The following is a 10,222-nucleotide window of genomic DNA, read 5'->3' as shown; positions in this document are numbered from 1 at the left end:
ATCCTCTGCACATTTTTTGATCAGCCTGTTTTTTTTTATTGTTCAGTTGGGTGAGATCCTTATATATTATGGAGGTTAACCTCTTGTCAGATATATGATTTGCAAATATTTTCTCCCAATTGGTGGGTTGTCTCTCTGGTGTCTCTTCTTATAAAGACACTAATGCTGTTGGATCAAGGTCCCACCTGACCTCATTTAACTTTAATTACTTCCTTAGGGGCTCCATCTCCAAATACAGCCACACTGGGGGTTGGAGCTTCAACATATGAATATTGGGGGGTTACAAACATTCAGTTCATAATAATGTCCTTCTTTAATTTGGAAATACATTGAGGATAAGAATGGAGAAAATGATTACAGTAAAACAATTTATATACTGTTTCTCAAAAACTGTTTGATCATCTTTGAAAAGTCTACAAGGAACCTGAAGAAGGATGAACTGAATACCCCTGAGTCATTTGATGTCCTGTGTGGTTTACAACAAAAACTTGTACAGCAAAAAATGACTTGATCTTTGGAAGTAAGACTATTTTAAAACTTCAAAAATTGTCACCAGAAAAGAGCAATCAGATTAAACAGAACTTTCTCAATTTTTTTATTAAAAATTGTAACTTATTTAAAATTTAATTTCACAACTTCAAATTACTTCAGTGCTTTAACACCATTTTCCCCGAGAAAGAGAGGTTTAACATGATATCCAACATGCTTCAGGGTGTTTAAAAATGATGGACATTTCAGACAGAGATAGTCCATCTGATGAGTTTATAGATGCAAAAGTACCTGATTGATTGACAAACAGCTGGCCTACCAAAACAAACCTGTAAATACAAAGTGGGTGGACAGTTTTGGGGAGCTGGAAACTAATTCCTACAAGTCTATAAGCCAGCTGTTGCAGGTTTATAAGATAAACCCAGTAAACAAAATCCTAAGTATTCCATGCTCACATAGCTTTTGTTGAGAAGATATTTATTCTGACATCATTACATTGGACTGACACTAGGAATCAATGAAACATCACTTGATAAGAGCTGAGCTACAGGTCAAAGAGATGTTTACGTCTGACTATAAAGTTGTCTCTCTTATCCACTGGGATACATTCCAAGACCCCCAGTGGTTGCCTGAAACCACGGATAGTACCAAACCGTATATATGCTATGTTTTTCCCATACATACATACCTTTGGTAAAGTTTAATTTATAAATTAGGCACAACAATAACTAATTATAGAACAATTATAACAGTATACTGTAAAAAAAGTTATATGAATGTGGTCTCTGTCCTTCTAAAAATATCTTATTGTACTGTGCTCACCCTTTTTCTTGTGATGGTATGAGATGATACAATGCCTACGTGATGAGGTGAAGTGAGGTGAATGATGTAGACATCGTGACATAGCATTAGGCTACTACTGACCTTCTGACGATACATCAGAAGGAGGGTCACTGAGCCTTGATGATGTCAATAGTTGGCTGTCAGGAGCAGACAAATGTCAATAATTGGGGATCCAGCAAAGGGATGATTCATGTCCTGGATGGGATGGAGTGGGATGGCATGAGATTTCATCACGCTACTCAGAAGGTGTGGAATTTAAAACTTATGAATTGTTTATTTCTGGAATTTTCCATTTGATATTTTCAGACCACAGTTGACTGCAAATAACTGAAACCTTGGAAAGCAAAACCACGGATAAAGGAGGACTACGGCATTCAGTTTTACCATTGCGTAAAAGAAAAGATGAGCTAAAGTCTGCAGGCAGTTCAGAGAAGTACCATTGGGAAAGGAAACAGGAAGAGTAAAAATATCTTACTGTATCATGGGACAGAAAGAAACATTGTTATTTTTAAATTAAATATAGGTAATATCTGTTTAATTAGTCCTATTTTATTTATGTTCTTTTTTCAAAAAAGTCTTACATTTATGTAGCTTAAGAATATATAATACTGGGGCCAGCTGCATAGCTGAGTGGTTAAAGTTCCAGGTGCTCCGCTTCTGTGGCTGGAGTTTGCAGGTTCGGATCCCGGGCATGGACCTACTCCACTCATCAGCCATGCTGTGGAGGCATCCCACGTACAAAGTAGAGGAGGATTGGCATAGATGTTACCTCAGGGCTAATCTTCCTCAGGCAAAAAAAAAAAAAAAAGAATATGCAATAATATAGTCTATATAAATATCTAATAAAAAGTTTAAATAAATTGGTATATCAGAGGAGAGAAACACTGTAAAAATATTATATTTTCCTCACACATATTTTTAATTACTACTAATTACTATTGCTAACTAGTCCTATTATTGTTTTGTTTAAATAATAGCATTTATGAAACAAAAGTAAATAATACAGAATAGTACATAATTTTTAAAAAACACCTATTTCTGTAATTAACACATACATGCATAATAATTTGTTATATATTATATTACTATGGGATTTGGAGGGTATAATATGGCCTTTTCTGGCCTGGGAACCCTTTTGTCCTGGATTGACTCTCTAAGATCTTGGACATCCTATCCGTATCACTCAACTTTTGCTACAATGATGCTGTGTAACAAACCTCTCCAGACTCAGTGGCTTCCAACTACAAGCATTTATTCTTATGCTATGGGCTGGCCCAGGCTTGGCTCCAAGCAGTGAGTTGGGCTTAGGTCTGTCGCACATGTCTCATTCTAGGCTCAGACTGGAGGGCAGTGGCTACCCAGGGCTTGTTCTTTACATGGTGAACCACCAGAATGAAAGCCCAGCAATACCGCCCAGTATAGATAAGGCCTCTGTTTGCTCACATTCTGGAGGTCAAAGAGAGTCCATGGCCAAGCCCAACCACAGTGGAGCAAAGATGCATGCTTGCTCACAGAGGGGAAGGGAAGTGAATGATATTTGCTGTACAATAATCTAAATGACCCCCTTAAGAGCTTTTTGTGGGCCCCACCCAATGCCTTCCATTTGCTTCTTATTGGCTTTCCTTTTGTGCAAGGGAGGTTGTGAAATACATGATTTTTTTGGCTGAGTACACTGCTGCCAGTGCTGCTGCCCCCTAAAATATGAGGGTTCATTAGTGAAGAAAAAAGAATGTAAACTGGATGTTAGCATTCTCTGCTACAAAGGAAGTTTCTTTCTCGTTCATTCATTCATGGATTTAACAATTGTTTTTGAAAGTTTACCATGAGATGGGCTCTGTTCTGGATGATGTAATTTACATGAACATGTTACATGGTTGCAGGAACCCAAGGATGTGGGCTGGCCATGGATGGTGGACCCTATTTGTCAGATGAGGAACCTGAAGCCAGTGGGAGAGAAGTTGCTTTACTGAGTACCCAGGCTTTTTGAGTGGTAGGTTCAGCCTTGAACCCCAGTCTTCTGTCTTATTCTTCTATTCAAAAGCATTTACTGTGTAGCTACCTGGTGCTAGGTGTATGAGGCAGAAGGCAGAGCTCCTCTAGGGAGTTCAAGGTCAGTGAGAGAGACTAACAAGAACATCTCTGCAACAGAGTAACTGCAGGGAACCTGCTGTGCTGGATCTACAGGACAGAAAGGATTCAGTGGTCAGAGTGAAGGGATGGGCCTGGAAGTATGTCAGGTTGGAAATAAGAGTACGGCAAGAAAAGGCTTTGAGATGGAGGGAACTGCACTTAAGAAGGTTAGAAATGTATAAGAAGCCAGAAGAGGTAATCAGAAGTCAAACCTCGAAGGACCTTGAAAGCTATGCTGAGGAATTTGCATTGAATCCTGAGAATTATGGGAAATAGACCAGTGGCAGGTCCACATTTACATTTTGGCAGTGATGTGCAGGGTGAATTGAAGGGAGCAAAAGTAGAGCGTGGGAGACTAGTTCAGGGGTCCCTCCAAGAGCACTGTGAGTGAGACAACAGTTTGAGCCAAAGAAGTGGCAGTGAGATGGATAGAAGGAGAGAGATTCCAGAATCACTCGAATGGCCATTCGGACATGGCAGCCAAGGAGGAGGAACTGCTTAGCCCAGCAGTTCTCAACCCTGGGTGTGCCTTAGAATTAAGTATGGCGCTTGCAAAGCATACAGATTCTCAAGCCTTGGAAATTTTGATTCAGTAAGTCTGGGATGGAGCCAGACATGGAACCACATTAAAGAGTAGGCCAGTTGGGCAGCTGCCTGGGGTACCAATTTATAAGGAGCCCTAAAACATTGTTAGAGCAAATTGGAAATCTGACTCCTTTGGCCGGGTGAAGGTGAGGATAGACTCACTCCTGATGAAGTAGGAAGCGCCCTCTGGTGGAAATAATAAAGTGTTCCTTATTAGCACCAACCTGTTGCAACCAAATATTTCCTGCCTGCAAGGCCCACTGTGTAACCAGAGGCCCTACCAGCAACCAGGAGCAGCCAACCGCCAAGCAGCCAACGTTCTGGGAGAAAGTGGTACATGAAGTGCTGTTTCCTAGAAAGGAGAGATTTACGATTATCTAAATGGAAAAGTCTTTAATATAGCTTCCCAAAAGTTGTCTGGTTCAGAAAAAAAAAATCACAAGATAAAACTGAAGGGGGATGGGTTGTGTAGTCTTAAATACAGTGGTTGGGGAAATCTTCACTGAGGAGGTGACACTTGGGCAAAGACCTGAAGGAGGCGAGGGAGCAAACCATGGGGAAATCTAGGGCATTTTAGTCAGAGGGAACAGTAAGTGCAAAGATCCTGAGGTGGCATACTGCCTGGAGCATGCAAGAAACAATGAAGAGGAGAGTGTGTCCTGGAGCACAGTGAGTGAGAGAGAGAGAGTGCAGGTGAGGATGTGAGAGAAGCAGTGAGGACCAAAGTGTGGGTAGACCCCTGGGAGACTCGGGATTCTGCTCAGAGGGAGAAGTGAAGCCTCTGGTTGGTTTTAAGCAGAGGAGTGACAAAATCTGATTTATGATTCTTCTCAAGCAACTCTTCTCAAAAGTAATTTTATTCATGTAAATAGAGTGGATTAACTTATGCTACAGTAGCAATCCTCAAATCTTAATGGCTTAACACGTAAATTCAGTCCTCATTCATTCTCGTATCCAATGAGGGCTCCTGGAGGCGCTGCTTGTCTGCTCACCCAGAGACCCAGGCTGATGGAGGCTCCATCTCGACACAAGCTTTTCAGCCACTGTGTAAAAGAAGGAACGTGGCCAGTCGTGCCCTGGCTCTTATAGCGTCCACCCAGAAGTGATGTCACTTCCACTTACATCTCATTGACCAAAGCTAGTAAGATGACCAAATCTAACTTCAAATTGAAGGTGTATATCCTAACCACTGTCTCAGAGAGGGGGAGCTAGATGTTGGTGAACCATTCTAGTGACTACCATTATTCAGCTCCTTAGAAATACAGCTTTACAAAATCTCCATTTCAGCAGAGAGCTCCGCATAACTAAGAGCTTCCATTGGTGTGTGTGTGTGTGTGTGTGTGTGTGTGTGTGTGTTTGAAGGGGGTGGAGTTTAAAGGAGTTCCTGTTCTTCTAGAAGAAAAGAATACATAGACACAAAGGTATAAACCTTCATCTCTTGCAAAACCAAGTTTGGCTCAAAACTTTAAAATGATACTTTTTTTTCACTCTCATCAAGTGTTCAAAGCCCACAGGGCTGAGTCTGATTCATGGCTCAGCCTCAAGGTAACAGGGGCTGCCTGTACTCCCAGCAGCTCTGGAGGAAAGCACGGTCCCCAAGCACAGGCCTTAGGCCTAGGAAGTCCACCTGAGGCGGGGGAGAAGAAGGTAGAGGTCTGCTTCTTTGCAGCTTCTGTATCTTCTGCTATTGGCTTTTTATTGCACGGATGTGTTCCCTGGTGATCTCACCCATCAGACTGGGCCCTGGTTTCAGAATGAGAGGTGAGCGGCCCAAACATTGTATATGGGGCTCTCCCACGGTGTGGAAACGAAATACTGCAAATTCTCCCTCTGCCATGTTAATCTCACCCCTTCAAATTCTGTTTTGTTGTTGTATGTTTTATAATAGGTAGATAACGCCTGAATAACTTGTAAATATGTGATGCATATATTGGAGGATATACTCGAAAATTTATTGCTGCTGAGATGAATAATCAAAAAAGTTTGGAGCCTGCTGATATAGATTGAGTTCTTTGAGGCTAGAGACAGTATGTGTTAATTTTTGTTTCAAGCAGCTTTTTATTGAAGTTTAACATACACACACAAAGGTGCACACATCGTAAGTATTACAGCTCGATGAATTTTCATGTGTAATTGGTACTGAAATCAGTAGCCAGACTAAGAAACAAAATATTAGGAGCACCACAAAAGGCCCCCTCACATCTCCTTCCCAGTCATAACCTTGACCCCTGGTAACCACTCACCTGACTTCTATCCGCAGAAATTGGCCTTGCCTGTCTCTGTCCTTCACGTAAACGGAATCAGACGTAGGCCGATTTTTGCGGCTGGCTTCTTTCCCTCCACAGTGTTTGAGTGTTGTTGTAGTTCATGAATTCCCATTGCTGTAAAACACTCCATTGTGTGAATATACCACAATTTACTTATTGTTTCTGCTGTTGACGGAGATTTTGGTTGTTTCCAGTTTGGGACCCCTGCGAATAATGCCACCATGAACTTTCTTGTACATGGCTTTTGGTGCACATGCATAGGCATTTCTGTTGGGCACAGGTCTAGGATTTTCTGGGTCACAGGGCATGTATACATTTAGCTTTAGTAGATAGCCAAACAACTTTCTAACGTGGTGGTACCACTAACTCATTCTTGACATTAAGACCAAACACAGGGTGCATGGCAAATATTCCCCGGATGAATGCATGGAGAGTGAAGAAGCAGGGGGACAGGGAACAAAAAAGAGCATGTCAAAGATTGTCAGCATTGTAGACATACTGAGTCACAGACTCACAGCCACAGTCAGGGAAGTAAACTGTCACATCTAAGATAATATGGACCAGTGGTCTGAATTACAGTATTTCAGAGCTTGAAGGAATCACTGTCAACTAGGAGTCAGTAGAGAAAGAGAAGCTGATTTTCCCAGGCAGGATCTTGTGAGGGGCAGGTGGAGTCACTGCAGATCCTGGGTGCATCCTCAGCTCGGCAGTCCAGAACTCAATTCCATCTGCTTACCCAGCTGCGGTCATTCCTGGAGTACTGACTGCTTGCACTCCGTCTGGGTTGTAAAAGTGGCAGTTGTTTGTTTACAACGGAGTTCCTACACCCCCCATGTGGGCACCTCCTTAGCTGAGCAGAGTATTAGGTGAACAAAATGCTGCTGAGCTTGGGAGTCTAGCTTCAGACTGTAGCCTCCTGTTCTTGTATGACACGGCACTTGGCTGGGCCAGGTCCTGGAGCAGATTTTCCCAAGTGTGTCCCATGAGTCCTCAGCTGATTCCTCTGAAAAAGAGTTCTGCATTCAGTAAACCTGGGAAAAACTGGGGGCTCTCCTCCTGTCTCAAAAAACCTCAGTGCATATTAGCATGATAGGCTCTGACAAGTCCTACTGCAAAAATAAAAATCTGTATAACTGTGCTCAGTGTTCTCAAACTTAACCAACAGAATCCCTGCCCTTTAAATTCTTTTTGCATATAACAGAACACAAAAAACTCTTTGCAAACATTAATCTAAAAAAAATCTCTGTTCCACTCTCTGGTACAGTATTTTTCAAACTGCACTCATTAGTAGATATCAGTGAAATAAAGTTACTGATTTGAGACCGCCATTAAAAATAATTAAAATGGAATAGAATAGAAAATGTCACAGTGCACCACAGTAATAACATTTTATAAAACTTTGTTTTGGTCACATTTATACACATATATTTGCGTAAGGGGTTACAACATAGAATGTACAGCTTATGTGGGTCGTAGTCAGAAGCGGAGACTTGAAAGACCACATTGTCTCCCCTGACATCTGGACAAAACACTGAACACTTTGTGCTGTCCCACCCCTCTGCCCTCACCATTCTTGATCTAGCGCTCAGATCTTTCGTCCTCCTGGTCCTCCCGATGCACAGACAAACTGCAGTTTTCAGCACTGCATCCCGCCTCTCGTGTCTGGCTCATCATTTTCTTCCTTTTCCTCTCGTGCTCTGGCACATGGACTTTGGTTTGCTAAACTACTTACTATCTGGCCTCAGGAAAGTCACTTCAACTCCCTAATCCTCAGTTTCCTCATTTGTAAAATGATGATAATAAATTTTCTCCCTTAGGATTGTTTGTGATGATGAAATGAATACATTCCCTTGGATCTGTCTCCCACCCCCAAACACACACACACACACACACACACACACACACACAGTTTAAGGAGACTCTTTGCGTCTTTGCTCCCCTTAAGAAGCACTGTCATCAGTGACAACCCCAAAGCATTTCGCAGCAAGGGATTCCTGGCAAGTTGCCAGTTTCCGTGCATCTAATAATGATTTTTGTTAGTTTCAGTCTTGGAAGGTAATATTTCAGCTTCATTCCCAGACTTTCTCAGGGCACCCCACTGCTGACTCTGCCCCACCTCCTCCTTCTTGCCTACAGGCTCTTAAGAATCCAGAGATCCAAACATTGGGCCACTTAGTGACACAGGTCTCAAAGAGGTCCAGGCACAGGCTGAAGGCCACTCAGCTGTTAACAAAGGGGCCAGCCCCCAATTCCAGGGCGATGGACTTCAAGCCCCGTCCTCTCTCCAACAAGGAGCAGGCAGACCCTTAGGTCCTGCCCCGACCGTAGGTGGCCCATGGGACACAAGGCACTGTCTATGCATCCATAGCAGATGGGTCAGTATCAATCACTTACTCCAGAGATTTTAAACACTGATTAGTTCTCAAGGAGAGAAACTGCCCATTTTTAGTGACCTTAAGTGGTCAAGGGATTCTCCTTCCATATTTCCTTCTAAACTTCCTTTGGGGATTGAGCCCAAACAACGGTAGGAGGTGCGAGCAAAAAAACCCTTGTCTTTTAGAGGCTTTGCAGGGGAGAGCGAGGTTTTGGAGACCCTCAGCACGTCCCTCCCGGATCGCCGCGAGCTCACAGAGCGCCCGCACACCTTGGAGGCGAGGTCGGGGCGAAGCGCTCAGGCTCTGCGCGGCGCCCCTCGCCGCCCTGCCGCGGCTCGTGACCCGCCGAGCGGGACAGTTTCTTCCTAGCACCTGGGCCGCTGCTCCAGGCGGCTGCAGCTGCCTGAGCCCGGGGCAGGGCTTTTATTGTGAAAGGAGCTCTCCCCTCCCGCTCTTTCGGGGAAGTGGGGAGGGTGGGCCGGGACGCGCGGCAGGGACTTTTGCAGAGTTTGCAAAGTCCCTAGCTGATCGCCGAGCCTCGCGGCTGCGGAGGACTCCCGCAGGACTGCAGATCCGCGCAGACCCGCAGATCCCGCGTGCATTCGCCCAGACCTCCTCTAACAGCCCCACCCGCAGAGCATCCCGGCGCGCCTCTCACGCCCTGGAGTCGTCGTGGGGCCACTTGGCCGTTGGGAAGCTGTGGACTTTCAGTCCGGGAAACTCGCGCCCAGGGAAGCCTGGAGAGCCACGGCGCCAGGGGCGGCCCGGGGAAGGCAGGATGAGCTGGCGAGCTGGTTGAGCACGCCGAGGAGCTGGTCCAGTCACCGCCAGAGACATGGTAGGAATCGCGGGCGGGTGGGCTAGGCACCCAGACAGGTGGCGGCGGGCAGCGCGCACCCGCCCTGAGCGCGCGGAGCCTGTGCGGTCTCCCGGGGAGGAATTGTTCCCCAAAGGGTGCGTGGGGGCGGCGGCGGCTTTCATTTCTGCACCTAAGATGCGGGCAGTCGGCTTTGCTGCTCCCCTTGGCGAGGAGGACCGGACTAACGGGGCTTTCATTAAGGACCCGCAACACCCTGGCTGAACCGTAACCCAGTCGCCGCACGGCACAAACATCCATTCCGCAGGGCAGGGAAAGGAGAGGATTCCGTGGGGCACCCAAGGGAGCCTCTGATGGGTGAGACGCCCTTGAGGTCTCTTTATTCCTCTGAAAAATGCATGTGACTTTTGTATTATCTTCTATAGCTTAGCTATGTTTAAAATTAAAAAGTAGTGCCTTATATTTATTACCATAGAATTAAGATGGCCTTGGTGAGGTTCTCAGCGCCCCACCTCCCTCCACCTCCTGGGACCTCAGGGCAGGTGTGGGAACACTGGTCAGCCTGGGGTGTCATTCATGAAACCGGGGACCTAGTGAACATTGCCCTTTTCCATTGGTAAAGCTCAAGGACACCAACAAGCAGAAAAGATAGACCCTTTGACCATAGCATCCAGGCAGGTTAGCTAACGCACATGTGACCTCAGGAAAGGGGATTC

General features: G+C 45.0%; 1 protein-coding gene across 2 annotated transcripts in view; it reads left to right on the top strand.

Moving 5' to 3' along the window:
- Nucleotides 1-9,033: 9,033 nt before the first annotated feature.
- The window catches only part of GASK1A (golgi associated kinase 1A), a 57,927-nt gene continuing 56,738 nt past the window's right edge, over nucleotides 9,034-10,222 (top strand). For both annotated transcript variants that reach the window (XM_044754570.2, XM_014860079.3), the window contains exon 1: nucleotides 9,034-9,527. In XM_044754570.2, the coding sequence (XP_044610505.2) occupies nucleotides 9,525-9,527 (3 nt within the window). In that variant the 5' untranslated portion in view covers nucleotides 9,034-9,524. The remainder of the gene's footprint in view (nucleotides 9,528-10,222) is intronic.

The sequence above is a fragment of the Equus asinus genome, chromosome 21 (genome assembly GCF_041296235.1).
Source record: "Equus asinus isolate D_3611 breed Donkey chromosome 21, EquAss-T2T_v2, whole genome shotgun sequence".
NCBI classification, from domain to species: Eukaryota; Metazoa; Chordata; class Mammalia; order Perissodactyla; family Equidae; genus Equus; species Equus asinus.
This window is presented reverse-complemented; position numbering and strand designations above follow the sequence as displayed.